At 41.9% G+C, this 16,048-nt stretch overlaps 1 protein-coding gene across 4 annotated transcripts in view; it reads right to left on the bottom strand.

The window, feature by feature from the left end:
* Window positions 1-2,630: 2,630 nt before the first annotated feature.
* Window positions 2,631-16,048, bottom strand: part of PLIN2 (perilipin 2) — a 51,115-nt gene continuing 37,697 nt past the window's right edge. For 3 of the 4 annotated variants that reach the window (XM_063129230.1, XM_063129228.1, XM_063129229.1), the window contains exons 7-9: window positions 14,979-15,113; window positions 13,269-13,559; window positions 2,631-4,390 (exon numbers count right to left, since the gene is read on the bottom strand). In XM_063129230.1, coding sequence (XP_062985300.1) covers window positions 4,256-4,390; window positions 13,269-13,559; window positions 14,979-15,113 — 561 coding nt within the window. In that variant the 3' untranslated portion in view covers window positions 2,631-4,255. Of the gene's footprint in view, window positions 4,391-12,360; window positions 13,560-14,978; window positions 15,114-16,048 lie in introns of those variants that run through there. The other variant, XM_063129231.1, reaches the window with a different exon arrangement.

Raw genomic sequence — 16,048 nt, 5'->3', positions numbered from 1 at the left:
TGGATAGGCCTTCCGGAAAAGGCTAGTCTTTAAAGCTGCCTTAAAATCACACATAGAGTTAATTTTACGAATCTCCTCCGGCAGGCCATTCCACAATCTGGGGGCGACAGAAGAAAAGGTCCTCTGGGAAACTGATGTCAGCCTAGTTTTAGCTGACTGAAGTAAGTTCACCCCAGAGGACCTGAATGTGCGGGGCGGACTATATGGGAGAAGGCGATCCCGCAGGTAACCTGGACCCAAACCATTTAGGGCTTTAAAGGTAATGACCAACACTTTGTACTTTGCCCGGAAAGATTATTCTACAGATGTTGGGCTTCCCCAAAACTTGCTCGTACTTTCCTCTTCTGTAGATGGTGTTGCTTTGGCTACAAAACAACGGGCACTCAAGAGAATGGAGAAACAAAAGGGCAGGGGGGGAATCCTAAATTCATAGCTGGACAATATCTTTATTAGGACCGAAATTCCACAAAAATGTGCAGTGTGTGTGAGTGTGTGTATCTGTCTATCTGTATATCACCTACCCTGATGAAGAGTTCTGGAGAACCCAAAAGCATGCACATTTCTGTGGAATTTTGCTTGGTCTCAATAGAATGAGTTTGCTATTAGTCATAATAACTCACAATTCCTTCATTAGTTCTGCCTTTCCTCTTAAGAAGTGACCACCTTCCACTGTGCACAAGTAGGCACACAAGCTTTTTAAATTTCTGTTAAAATAGAAAACTATGAAGCCTAATCCTTATCCCATTGATGGTTAACTAGCATTGGTGTAATTTGTTTCTCATGCATATGCTTCTAGAAGTGTAAAGAAGTGAAAGTGTAGCCACAGCTGGCTCATGGAAGTCATGTTACCACTATTCAAATAACTTGTTACAGGATGGCATCAGAATTAGTTGGTAGTATTGCTGCAGTGCTTTTGATCAAATTAAGCATAATTTAAGATTTCAATATAATTCAGACGGTTTTAAATAGTTAAAACATATTAAATATTTCCCTATGGTGACAGATTTATTTTAACCAATTCCCCACAACTAGAAAACTAGATCCCAGGGAATGGGCTGGGCTAGAATCTTTGTATTGATTTTTTTAAAAATTGCAAGGACTTTCTTTCTTTCTTTGATGCTAGAGCATCCAAAAATTGCCTTTCTACATTGGCAGTTTGAGGTGGTACAGTTTTGGGAGGGGCTTTAGCTAGTAGAGCATCTTTTTCTTTGCAAAAGATCTCAGATTCAATCCCCAGCATCTCGAGGTAGAGCTGATATATCTTCCTGTTTGAAACCCTAGAGAGCCACTGCCAGTCTGTGTGGACAATATTGAGCTTGATGGACTAATGGCCTGACCTTATAAGACAGCTTCTTACATTATTTTCCTATGTTAGTCCATTCTACCATCTCATTCTGTGACATGTGCAAACTAGCTTTACTTTTTATGCTCTAATAGCCTTTTTGATTCTCACAGTTATCTGCAGGAGTCCATACATATCCATGGTTTTTCCATAAGGTGGCCCAGTCTCTGTGAAAATTGCAGGGATAACCTGGGCCACAGCTAAACCTAAGGTTTATCCTGGGATCATCCAGGGTTCACCCCTGCCTGAGCACTGGATCCCCTGTGTGTCACCTAGATGAACAGGTTTGACCACTGGATGATCCAGGGATAAACCTTAGGTCTAGCTATGGCCCTGGTTTCTGTTATTTTCTCCATATTTTTTACAGATCAGGAAGGAGTTGTTGCTTCTAAGCTGCTTATCCTTCACTTCCTAATCTTCTAAGTTGGGAAGTGCAGCATAATTTATTTACACACACACACCTGTCTCTCTCTCTCACACACACATACACTTGGACAAGATGAGGTTGTCCACCTTAGGATACCATCGAAGAGCAGCAAATACGCAATTATTTTATCATTCTGTTTTACCACCATAAGGGACGTGTTACCATTCAGATATTCTGTCAGACGCCAAAATGCCTCAGAGTCTCTAGGCCAGCCTACCCCAACCTGGTGTCTTCCAAATGTGTGGACTACAACACCAATCATCTATAGCCAACATGGCTTTCGCAGGGCACCAGGTTGGGGAAGGCTGCACACAACCTCTCAAAATATTCTTTTGTCAAAACATTTCAGAAATAGGAATTATTCAGTCCTCAAATAAAGCATGTACCCAAATCATTCGTCAACTTCCTTTTTTCCAAGAGGATGGGAGTGAAATAAGTCCAAGGCTTGATTAAAGTGCCTATGAAAACATAATTTGAATGGCTTACAACCCTTTCAGTTACACCCTTACATGAGCAACAATTACTTCTTTATCAAACTTCTCCTCCTTCCTCCTTTTTAGCAGGAGCGGTAAATTTTCTTTTCCTTCAAAGCCATCTGACTTTGGAATCCATAATGATGGAGCATATGTGCCTTTATGCATAGCCCTGTTTACTCACAGATTTAAGACGAACCATAGTGGATCAAGTTCTGGCCTCTGCTGCTTCAAATAATCAGGATTTTCCAAGGTTTTCAGGGATATTTAATTTTTGTGAACCACCCAGGGAGCTTCAGCTATTGGGCGGTATAAAAATGCAATAAATAAATACATAAATAAATAATGTTATATAAGTAGCAATAAAAAGGAAAAACAGCATCAGTCATCAGATTATATAGTTCAAACTTTATTTCCAAGGCATTTCAGTGACTAGTTCTTAAAACGTTAATGTTACGTCTGATATTACTTTAGATTATGGGTGTGTCCATCTCATGCACAGAGAAAGCGAAATTACCTCTTAAACCAGATCTGTGCGTCTAGTCTATAAAATTAGCACCAGAGGATACCCTCACGTCCCCACAGCAAATACAAATAAAACTGCCAATGATGTTAAAGGGGCATCCAAGCAAAAAATAAATTAAAAAAATGGTGCAGACCTTCAATGATAGCATTCAATCAAGTAAGTCGGATTCTTCATTTCTAGTTTTTAATTAGAGCTTCCCCTGAGGCTTCTGACCAGCATCAAGAAATACAGGATCTGCTTGTTGGCAAACTACAGCAACTATACAAACCCTGTTGAAACAAATGTGGGATGACTGGGAACATTGCTTCATGTTGTAACTTTCTTTATCTTGTTTATGTTCTTTCTTCTCTTTTTCACTTCCACATCATTGTATGCACAATTGTTCCGTTTTCTCTCACTCCCTGACCTCCCCCCTTCCACCACTTTCTGTTGCCAGTTTTCCACTTTGCAATTCATAGGTGCATTGGGCTCTCTTTTTTTCACATTTGTCCTCTTCAAACTCCATGCTATTGTCTATACCCTAGGTGTTTTAGACTACAAATCCTGGACTTTGACTATTGACTTTGGTGGCTAGGGTTGATGGGAGTTGACGTCCAAAACTTCTAGATGGTACTGGGTTGTGGGAGGCAAGCCAAATTGTTACCAAGATGGTAAACCTGTGTCTGGGTTGTATCACTTCCGCCTGCGGACAGGGATTCACATCATTGAATGTTCTTGCACATATATAAAAATGATCCTTCACATAGGTAATTACATGAGTGGGGGAAAGAGTTCTAGTCTAACCTTCTACCTGGCATGTTTGTTTTCCATGTGTGTAGAATTGCTTTGTATGGAGGAGCGTGGAATTATGTAATATTCCACCTAAAGTCTGAAATGGTACAGTCCAAGCACATGTTTATTACTTCAGTAAGAACTTGGCTAGAGCTTTGCCAAAGCATGAAATTATCAGAAGAGAAAGTCAGTCATCCCATTGCTATAAGAGCCCAAAGGGGAATTGTTTTAAAAGCTTAGTACACACAGTTATGCAGACACTTTACAATGAAACCAAAGTAGTTGGAGAATGTTAAGTTCTTAGCTTGTTTTTCTTCCTGGCAAGTAAAGATGTAGAGATGTAGCAGTACAGAAGAAGGAAACTTCAGGCAGCAAATCTTCTCAGAAACAGGCTTCCATGTATTGTAGTAGGGCTGTTGTTTCTAAAGCTGTTGTGGGTCAAATTTCTGGTATAGTCTTAAATAGCTCTTTAAGACTGGTTGAACACATTTGTCTGACCCAGAGGCCTGTCACCCATGCTAAAACATTAAGCTAGTGTGTGTTCCATAATAAATGATAAAAAGTCAGAATTTTAATTGATCTAAATGAAACAAAAGGGATAAAACCCTGTAATCCCCAAGAGCGAGGTTATTTCCATTCCAAAAAAGCAGAAGGAGAATAAATTAGCAAAAAAGTGTATGGATTATAGATATAGGGTTTTTTTGTGCTCTCGGTGCCTATTCAGCTCTTTGTCCTGTGGTGATTGGACCATTTGTGCGTGAATAGTCAGGCTGCCCTTCCTCGTCCAAAGCCAAGATGTCTGGTATCTCATCAGATTCTGAAGACAAGTCTGTGATGGTGAAATCTGGAACCTGCAGAGGAAGAAAGTCAGATAAATTTGAAGGCAAAATTTCAAACATTTCCTAAAGCATGAAGCACCTGGGAACCGAGACGGATGATAACAGAAGCTAGCCGGCATTATTCCCATCCCCACCCACTGACCCTAATCTCATTTTAATAGTTTATTTATGCAAGTAAAGTACATCACATATCAAAATGAGATCTGATGGGAGCGTTCACAAAGCCTTAAGGTAATGGGGGAAATTAGTCATTCTGTTGGGCATTTCATAGTGAGAAATAAAAGAAACACATGCCCATTTGAAGCCAATCCCCTTTGGCTATGGGGCAATATATAAATGTAAATAAATAAATAAATAAATAAATAAAAATACTTGTATGGTTTTATATAGGAAGCTGCCTTATACTGAGTAAAACTATTGGTCCATCTAGCTCAGTACTGTTTACATTGACTGGCAGTGTCTGTTCAGGCCCCTTCCCAGCCTTACCTGGAGACATATGCTAAGTATTTTCTCTATCATTAAATGATGGCCCTCATTTAAGGTCTGGCCCTTCTTCTCCCAGTTGCAGGGGCTTGTGTAGGAATTGAGCACAGGGCCTCCCACACCCAAAGCTAGAATCATAACAGTAGACCAGGCGTTAGGAACCTATGGCCCTCCAGATGTTGTTGAACTCCATCAGCCTCTGACTGCATGGCCAATTTCAAGGATGGTTCAAGTTGTGTCCAACATCTGGAGGGCCACAGATTCCCTATCCCTGCACTAGACCAACAAGCCTGAACTATGCTTCTCACTTTCTCACAACGACAGCTTGTATTCCTACAGTTTGTCCCCCCAGTTGCTAAGCTGGACTCTTGATACCAGAAGTGAGCTCAGCTTGAAGAAGGAAGGGAAATTGCAGGGAGAATCAACTCCCCTCAACAATATCATTCCCCTTTGACTCTAATGGAGTATCTAATCTGAGGAAACCTGGCTTCTCTCAAAGAACAGCAGGCATGTGCTTTCTACTTTTCCTGGACTGAGTAGTAAAAACCCAGTTTGAAGGAGTTGTAATTATAAGAGGCAATCAAGTTGCAGAAAGGCATTAATAGGTAATCTCTGATGGACAGGGAATTTAAAGCAAGGTCGTTCTTTAAGGCAGAGTTTTAAGCTGTGTAGGTAGCTTATTATACATATCTTAGTGTTCCTGTATTGGGAGCATTATTTAGGTTTCAAGATTCCTTAACAAGCCCTGGAAACGTGGGTGTACATTTCCAAATTAGAGTGGTGTGATGTTTACCAGCAACAATCCCAAACAGGTGCTATCCATTTGGTACTTTCACAAGCTCTTTTGCATGTGGTGTAGTGGCTAAGGTGCTCGACTGGGAGTCAGGAGATCTGGGTTCTAGTCCCCACTCGGCCATGGAAGCTCACTGGGTGACTTTGGGCCAGTCACAGACTCTCATCCCAACCCACCTCACAGGGTTGTTGTTGTGAGGATAAAGTGGAGAGTGGGAGGAGGATTATGTACGCCGCCTTGGGTTCCTTGCAGGAAAAAAGGCAGGATATAAATGCAATAATAAATGAATAAAAATAAATAAATTAGTTATGAGAAGCTGAATCATGCAAAGAGGGAATTAATGTTTTCTAAATGAGTCATTTCCACTTTGCGTGATTCAGCTTCTCATAACTAATGTCAATGGGCCACTCATGACTAAGGCCCCCTTGTAAATAAGGCCACAAAAATGACTAGCTTGCAGGAAGGTGTACTAGCATACTAGGGGCTTGCAGAGGACGGACAGAGAGCTCCATCCATTGTTCGTCCAGCAGCCCACTGCATTTCTCTGCTAGACACCCAGGTGGGTGGGTGGGGGGGCTTCCCTCCTCTGGCAGCCTACTTGGTGCAGTGGGGGGATACACCACTCTATCCCTCCTCCCCTGGTCTGCTCACCTGCCTGTATGTGCTTCCTTATCATCTATGACTACTAAAAGTTATTAACTAAGTAATGCTGCAGTGCTATGCTCATTTTGAGATGCAATCCAGTGAAATTAATGGAACCTACTTTAGAGTAAACATGGGTAGGATCAGACCAGCCAGAGACTTAATTTTTTTTTAAGTCTCTGGGCATAAAAGTGGTATCCTAACTATATCTGCTGCTATGCAGGTCTGATTCCTATGTGCTACAATCATGGTTTTGGGCTTAGGAAATGATGAGGCAAGCAGGGAGTTTACTGTCGCTACACATCCATTGATTAAAGCAGGGGTGCAGAGCTTCTTGCAGGCCAAGGGCCGAATCCCACTTCAAAGAAGCCCTCAGGGGCCACATTCCAGTGGTGGGTGGGGACAAAACCAAAAGGGTGGCCCCCAAAAACACCAGCATATTTATTTTAGCATAAAGCTCTTACAGCCAGTAAATAAGTCTTAGGAGAGGTATTTTAACCTTTTTAGAACAGGACTGCAGAAAAACTGGGAAAACACCAAGCAATCAGTGGTTAGGAGAAAAGGGAGCGTGGCCATCTGGCGAATGTAGAGGGCTAGGTTGGAGCCAAGCCCTGAGGATCTGCACAGCTGTACTAATTATAGGGTAACCATATGGAAAGGAGGACCGGGGGTCCTGTATCTTTAAAAGTTGTATAGAAAAGGGGATTTCAGCAGGTGGCGTTTGTATGCATGCAGCACCTGGTGAATTTCCCTCTTCATAACAATTGTTAAAGATACAGGAGCCTTGCCTTCTTTTGTATCTGGTCACTCTAGAATAGCTCCTGTAGCTTCAACTGTTGTGATGAAGAGATAATTTCACCAGGTCCTGCGAGCATACAAATGACACCTGCTGAAATTCCTTTTTTATACAACTGTTAAAGATACAGGAGCACTGTCCTCCTCTCCATATGATCACCCTAGTCCTAAAGCTTATACAGGAGATTTTGGAAGGTGGAGCTTAATCCAGTTCTTCACCTGTTTCAGCAGAAGGCTGGACTCCAGGTCAAGTTGCCTACTCCACCCTGTCCTGTTTGGACATATGCTATTGTTAATTTACCTTGAATACTAATGGAATGTATTGTAACCAATGACAAAATGAAGGCACACCTGGGTTTATGATATAGTGCTCATTGCTCACCTATGCAGAAGACTATTTCTCTAGATTCAGGTTATTCATTAAATACACTGGAAACAAGAGTGAGAAGAAGTGTCAACTCTGCTACATCATAGCCCTTCTAATTTATGGAAGGTGCTTTTAACAGGCCAGTGTAGGAAATGCTCACAATCTGAAGAAAAAAACATTTCTAACGTATTTAGCCAGCAATAAATAGTGTAATGAAACAAAATGGATGGACTACCCTGCACATCATAGTTTTAAAATATATGTATTAAAGCCATCTGTAGCTCAAACTCAACAGGTTTATATAACTATCTCCATTTTTTTCCTCCAGCTGGCTGACATGGAGGTGGGGAGGGGATGGGTGAGGGATCGATGAGAAATGTAACCCTTTTTAAATTATGAAAAAGAAATTGCAACTCACCTTTTAATAACAATAAGAACAGTTTCACAGAGGGGCTTTTACTTGAAGGCCTGTTAAAGTTGTAACATGACCTCAGTTTTCTCCCAAGGTCTTGGACCCAGAGCCATTGGGCACAAGGTTTGATGATTTTACTACTCAAGTTGCAAAAGCAGGGGGTGAGGAGCTTCAGGCCCAGGGGCCAAATCTGGCCTCCCCAAGGTTTCCCAGATGATGGTCATATCCCTTCCCCTGGCCCACCACCACCTTTCCCCCAATAACCAATCATTTGATGGCTTCATGGCTTTTTTGCAGTTTCAACCTGTTTTAAAAGGGTTAGTTACTGGCAGTAAGAGCTTTGAGCTAAACCATGCTGGTATTTGTTTATTTATTTATTGTATTTTTGGTCCCACCCCTCTTTCCTTTAAGCTTGCTTTGTTTCTTTTGGCTCCACCCATAACTGGATCCTCCCCCCCCCCCCCCCGAGCTTCTTCTAAATTAAATTCAGCCCTTGGCTGAAAGGGGTTCCCTACCCTGATGCGGTTCTGTAGCCATTGACTAAAGTGGGGACCTTGACTTTGATTAAGGGAGAGGGAGAGAGAAGGAATGAGCCTGAACATCATCCAAATTAGGCATTTGAACAACAAAAAGGGTATATGGCTAAAACATGCCAACCGAAATGCATGCACCAGACTTAAAAGATAATGTGAACCCTCAGGAAAGATACTGAAGCTGGAAGATTGCTAGTTCAAAATTCATCTTTGATTCCCAAGCTGAGTCCATTAATGGAATCACAATAATTCATTAGAGCTATGCTGGAAGATTAGAGCAAAAAGACATAATGAATATTTACACATAACTTTGTATTTGTCCTTATGCCCACTTCATTATTTGCTAGACAGTTCCCAAGAACGCCAGATGGAACCCCATTTATACTCCTGGTATATGTTTCAATAAAATATTAAAACTGATTTCTTTTAGCCCTGTTCAGGCATTATAAAAGCTTGGAAGGTACATGGTGTCACATGCCAGCCTCAGCCCATCTGGAACCCTATTTCAGTAGTAGCAAACTAGTGGCCTTCCACATCTTATTTATTTATTTATTTATTTATTTATTTATTACATTTCTATACCACCCAATAGCCGGAGCTCTCTGGGTGGTTCATCTTGTTGGAGTCTAAATCCCATCAGCCCCAGCCAGCATGGCCATTTGTTAGATGGAAGCTCTAGCGCAACAACATCTGGAGGGCTACAGGTTCCCCCACCTCTACCCTGTTTAATTAGTGTTTGTCTTCTTTTAAAGAAAGGTTGGGGATAGACTTTCTTCTCCTTTTCCACCTGCCCCTCCATGGCATCAGTGCTTTTAATACTTTAGAATTCTAGCACCTAAGTAGTATTGGTGTTACCCTATTCATGTTCTCATTCCTTCTGATAAAGCAATAATTGGAAGTGTTGTGCATTTATGGAGTTCATATATTGCTAATTCATTTGCTGGAGCCTTCCCAAACGTGTCTGAAGAGTATCCATCTTTCAGTCAACATTTTTTTACATGCAGTATCCAAGTACTACATCATCATTTACCAGTAAATCAATGTTACACCAGTTAGTGGCCACAACAAGATTAAATCAGAGGTTCCTCATTTTGGAAAGAGCCATGCAATTTATGCAATTCAAATACACTAGGTCTTGTTAAAGAGAAAGCAGATAGATTCACACGAAGGCTGACAATATAAATTCAAGGCTCAGCTCTGCAATCAATATTCGTTTTGGGCACCATATAATCCTATTTCACGTCTCCCAGAAACCAAGATCTAGACTATTACTTATAAAAAATATGACAAAGGAACTTAATATAACTTAGTTTAACCAACCAAGTTCTGAACAGTCTGAAATGTATTAACTTTATTTGCAAATAGCTTCTACTGTCTACAATAGCAAGGCTAGTACGTGCTTTTAAAAACTGGAAGTAAAAACAATCAAGTGTGCCTTGTCATATTATGTATTCAGTTTGCTGTCAAAATACATGAACTTGCCCAAATATTATCATCCCCCAAATGCCCTTCTCCATGTCCTCACACCTTCAAAAGTGAGGCAGAGGTAATGACTTCAGATAGGGTCTTTGAGATTGTGGTGACACTTTCTAGGTAAGTGAACCTATCACCAAGGCTAATGTATTTTTGGCACCAGGTAAAGAAGACCTTTTATTTGCCTGGGCTTTTTGAACCTTAAATCTTCTGCTGTGTTTTTATGCCAACTCACAACTCGATGGTTTTAAGAACCTCCACAGTAGTTACGGGTGTTTAAAGTTCCACAGTAGCACTCAGGATTAATAAATACTTAATATGCAAGTAAAACTTAGGTGAGCAAATTGGGGAGTGTGTGTTAGGGGTTTCTTAGCCTATTTCTTAAAGTCAATTCTGAAACTTTAAGTATTACGTTACAAAACGTTTCTAGATTTCATAATCCAAACGACAGCGTCTTCTCTCAGTACTATTCTATTAAAGCCTTTAAGAAGTAGAAAGTCAACAGTTCTGCCAGTGACAATGTGTGTTAAGGCTTATTTGGCCATATAATTGTAGTATTTGTGAGCAGAAGTGAGTCAGGTGACGCCCATGTGCCTGCTCCCTGCCCACCTCTACACAGTGCTGGTCTTGTGCAACTTAGCAGCCACCTTACACTGAAACCAGGTACACTCCTATACTTCAAATCCCACTTTAAATCAAGGCCCTCAAGATGAGCTTAGAAACACATGTGGTTTTGTTTTAATGTAGGTAACCAATGCTCATGCAACACCAGAATTGCATACAGAAGAGAACTCTCACTCTGAAGGGAAGTGGGGGGGGGGGGGGGAACATCCTTACAAGATCCCTGTTCCTGATCCTTAAACAGCTAACTGGACCCAACTGTAGAATGACCACTTTCCCTTAGCCTGTTAAGGATTTTTCCTCAGCATACAATTCACATCATTCCCTGTATGTATGCGCTAGACAATCCAAACGTGGCATACCCAGTTGACTTAGTTTTAGTTGGCGTAGTTCATGTTTTAGGCAAGTTTTCAGAAGTACAAAAAGTTTGATAACCGGGAAATTATAAGATCATAACTTATTGGATATCCAAATGTACACAATTGTGACTTATGAACAACTCCACTGCAGTTTAGTTCTCTTAATGGCGAATTTTGTCATTGTGGCACGAATTCTATACAGGAAGCCTCGTGGCATCTCACTCAGTGGATCTGGGGTGCAGAACTTCAGACCTGGGAGCAAAATCTTCGCCTGCCTGGGGTATCACTAGTTTGGCCCCATCCACTTTTCCCACCCACCAATTATTTGGTGGCTTCCTGGATTTTTTGACTCCCCACTTCCCAATCTACAAACCTGAAATGCCTCTTCTAAGGTTGACTATAGACAATATAAGCAAAATTATATGCTGACATTTTTCATATTTTAGTCACACCTCTTTAACCTTCAGCCCCACCCACCATTAAGAATGCAGCCCCTGAGAACATCTCCCAGAAGGAATTTGGTCCTTGGGCTGAAAGAGATCCTGCACCCACGCAGTAGATGTTTTTTCTGGCCAGTATCCAACAGAGTGCTTCTGCCTCCACCGATTCTCCTGCGCCTTAACAATTCAGCTGCAAAAGCAGCCTCCACCGCTTGCGCGAAAGTAATTTAGCAGTTCCGGAGACAAAGCAAAACAAGCAGAAATGCTTGTTTCTGAAAGCAGCAGAGCTCGCATAAGAGAGCTACACCAACCTGCCTCCTTCCAAAAGTGAGCATTTCTACTCATTTGGGAGCTTTGGTGTGTTAATGGTGGATCCTGCTTGCACAGTGGAATTGACAGGACCTAACGCTTGCGGAAGGGAATCGGTGGATGCATAACCCCCCCCCCCCAATGTGGGCAGAACTATTAACGTACTAAAGTTTGCACACTTTTATCTTCCAATTGTTAGTGCAGTAGACAGGTAACTAGCAGTAGCAAGGTCAGATATTTTTGTTTTGAGTTCAGCATCAAGTTAAGCATGATAACTGCTGAGCAGGAAGGACCGACATCCCCAGATGTGTAGCTGGGGTTCTCAGAAAGTCGAAGTCAGTCTTTCTCAGCTATTGACTCAGAACCTGTTGTAAAGTCTAATGAAATCGTCAATCCCACAGAACATTTGTTCTCCAGGAGACAGGTTGTCATGGCCTTATGGCAACACACTGCAAAGTTACACCCACCCACTGAAAATCCCTGACCCAGAGAAGCAGGCTACAAGCAAAAGTTAGAATGAAGCTGGAATGGTAAAGCAGCAGCAAGTATCTGGAAAGCTGGTGAGGAGCTACAGGTAGGAAACAAATGCAGCAGCAACATCTAGCCCATCTATTTACATGTAATGTTTGATGCTGATTAGAGGACCAGCAGTTTGCATTCATTCACTTTTAAAAGAAGACCCAGTTCAATAGTAATTGAGTCACAATATTTGTTTAGTAACAACAATATTTGATTACACAATTCAAGAGACAGACTTTGGCTGCTGAAGCATTTATTACTAAAGCATACATGTGAAATTACAAGGCAAGGCACTACAGAAAGGACAGGCTAAACACCCGTGTACAAACAGCATGAATCTTTGTATTTAGTGCACAATACTCAATAGTACTTTAAGTGGAGTTATTGAGTAGTACAAAGTCTTTTAAAAAAAATGTGAAAGGATAAATGTAAACTGTCACAGCATATGAGTAACTCTGGCAGGTATTCGTTATAAGCCCCATTCAAAAAGTGGCAACATTCGTCAAGGCCTTTTTAGTACTAGAACGATTTGGTTTTAAGGCAGTTGTAAGGAACAGTATGTACGCAAGGGCACCGTGTGCCGTTTCCAAAGAAAGCTGGGTAAGAAATTCTGATTATGCTGCCAGAGGTTTTCAATGAAGTATTTTTTTATTCAATCGTTTGCTTAATTTCTTTCTACACATCTGAATAGCAGTACGTTCCTTTTAAAGGCCACTTTAAAATGGGGCTTTGTAACTAGATAGCTAAACAAGGCATTTCCTCCAATGTAATCTGCTGAGGTTTAGAAGTGTTAAGGCACTTCACACCTTTCGCTACTACTTCTAGCCAAAGCACTAATAGCGCAACTCAGACATACAAGAATCTCTTTGCTTATAAAACAATTCTCTTTGTCAGAGAAGGTCCCAGTGGAAGTATGGCAGAACTCAAGCATTCTCCTGTCATGTCATTCCCCCAGCAGGTTACATTGCAGCTACAACAGCTAAGCCACCTTGTTATGGTCAGGCTACGGAGTATATGTTTGTCATATTGCATTTTATTCTGTGTTGCGTTCAGGCTGTTTGTCCTCCTGGCTGGTATTTTCCTCCCCTTTACTTTTGTGCTCCGCATTCTGGGAGCCAGCCAATTGTGGGTAAAAGGGACCTACCAGCCAGTTGAGTGGCGTGTTGTTTACAAGATAATCCATCACGTCATCCAACGATTCCTTCATTTTCTTGAGCTGCCCTTTACTGGTGACAATAAGGTTGTCAGACACTTCTCGGAAAGAAGATGTCGAGCGGAAGCTTCGGTAGACTTCGGCTGCCATTTCCCCAATGTGGTGAACCTGGTCCTGGATGTTCTGTGGCAAGCCCTGTATACTCGACACCAGGGTGAGGCAGGTGGTTTGAAGCTGCTGGGTCAGATTCTGCGCGATTGACAGCGTGCGTGATTCGATGTACTGGAAACAAAGCACAGAACTTGAAAATCGGTTTTTGATTTTGTTAAATTACAGCTTCTAATCACCCACAAGAAAGAAAAAGGGGGTGGAGAACTCAGAAGAACTTTGCAATACTTCTGTCAGCCAAATACTTCACAATACTTCTGATATTCCATTGGCAAAGCCATCAACACTAGAATTTCCAACGTGCCGTGCAACCCAGTTAAATTCCCCCCTCTTTCAACGAACACACTGTGAATGAATCCAGAACTGCCTCTCCAGAAACAGGACTGCTGTCCTCAGAGAGAAGCAGGATCCAGCAGAGGCTTCCTGCTGGAGGAAGGGGCAGGTTAGCAATTTTCACCAGCTCTCCCTTCCGCCACCAGTGCCACCTCCCATGCCATTGCCCAACCTTTCAGAAAAGTGTAAGAAGCTGTACTGGGGCTGCAGGGCAGAAAGGGGAAATTGGAGTAAGTTGCCACACTGCTCCACCCCACTTCCTCCAGTGCCAGTGGAACTCTGCTGAGCACAAATCTGGGTCCAATCCATCGACCAGTATTTCTCACAATGTAAAAGCCTCTTTCCAAGAGATTAGGCTGGGACTACTAGCCTAATCAAACCCATTTTTTCCTGGCCTTCCATTTATGCAGCTATCAAGTACTTCTTCGTGTGATGACTAACTTTAACCTCATACCTTATAAAGATTTGGGAGGAGTGGATAGAGTGGTCTGGGAAAAGTTGCTTTTCTATTGGACATGTTTTGCCTTCTCTATACCAGCTTACTGTAGTTCCACTGGGACTGAGCCAGACAAGCAGCTAATGCCCAGTAGTAGCAAGAGCTAAGTTTAAGCCTATGAGTTCAATCCTGGACAGCAGCCTTATCACTGCTGTAATTATGTGGGTCAAGAGGTTAATACCCTTAACCTTGATAGAGAACTTTCAGGATGCTCAGCTGTAGACTGCTGCACTGACCGGCAAGAAAAATGTTCTCGGGTGCAAAGTTGGGCACCTACGGACCAAATCAAAACTCCTCCAACAGGCTGCTATTTGATTTTTCTCAATCAAGTTGCTGCAAGAAGGAAGTTGCTTCTGCAAGTGGTGGAATGGAGGTTGTTGTTTTTCCTACCTATTTTGCTCTGTCCCACCTAAGCCGGAGCATATTGGTTTCTCTTCCACTCAGATGTGCACCGAGAAACATGTAGTGTTAACATACAACTAAATATGCATGTAGGTGATTTAATACACACATCTGAGTCCAGACCACATTGGACAACTGATCCAAAAATGTTTCCCCATTACTTAACTGTTAGTGGTGTTGCTTCCATTAAACAGAGTAATCATGGAAAGAGAACACAACTGGGACTCCAGAGGAAGATGCATATGGAATCAATATTTGTGTTCATGTCCCTGTATTTATAGCATGCACACTCAGACACCTACCTCAGCACTGTTCAAGTCATCCTCATCATTTTGGCCTGTGTTTTTCTTCCATTCCACCCAGGAATTATACAGCTTCTGTTGGGCATCTTGGAGTTTTTGGTTGGCACTATTTATATTCTTTCTGGCATATTCAATCTAGAATACACAAAACACACATGTTCACATTTGCAATGTCTTCAGTTCTTGTTGATGTACGTATCTTTTTACAGCTAAAAACTGTCTGCGTTCAATGGTTTTCAAATGCAGTTGTACAAGTCCAGCTCTGGCTTCTCATTTTAAAACTCTATGGGGCAAGAGTTCAATATCCATAACAAAGCCTCAAAAAACATTAGGAAGAAGAGATTTCACAGTGATACATGGCTTTTGAGAACAGCAAGTTATTTGCTTGGTTTAAGCAAATTGTAGAAACAGAAGAGAGCCCCCCCCTGCCCCCAATTTTCACCATTTCCCCTTTTGCTGCCTTCCCATGCATCGCATTGTGTGTTGTGCTGGAATGTCCTTCAACTCCCCAGGAACAGTTTTTGGGGCACGCAGGGAGGGAGAAGCAGGAAAGCTGCTCAGGGAACAGGGAACTCTGCCCGCAGAAATTAAAATCCAAGCCAACTTTTTCTTCAGTGTTGGGAAAATACTAATTCATATGGACAGGTTCCATGCTAAAAGCAATCAGCGTTGGTTAACACTCAAGTTCACCAGAGAATTCCAGAGACAGAATCACCAGGCACTTGTTCATCAACTCCCGTGTTTATTACTTGCATTCAAATGGAACAATAAACCATACATACCATGGTGCAAATCACATTCTCCTCTCCCCAGCACCCTGCAGCTGCAAGGAGTTCAGTTTTTGCTTCCCTGCAGCTTGTCCTGTTATCTGAACCAACAAACTGCAGCTAATCTCATTTATTCACCTGGGGCTAGCAGAAATGCCCCCCCCCCCCCCCAGAGCAGCACCAACTCCAAGCCCCTGGTTTACATCAAGTCTCCAGCATATATATGCTGGTCCCTTTTAAAAAGCCAAACCAAAAACTATTGCATATATTCAATATAGCAGCAACGTTTCAGCTCGCACTAGA

This window comes from Elgaria multicarinata, chromosome 6 (assembly GCF_023053635.1).
Source record: "Elgaria multicarinata webbii isolate HBS135686 ecotype San Diego chromosome 6, rElgMul1.1.pri, whole genome shotgun sequence".
In the NCBI taxonomy this organism is placed as follows: Eukaryota; Metazoa; Chordata; class Lepidosauria; order Squamata; family Anguidae; genus Elgaria; species Elgaria multicarinata.
This window is presented reverse-complemented; position numbering and strand designations above follow the sequence as displayed.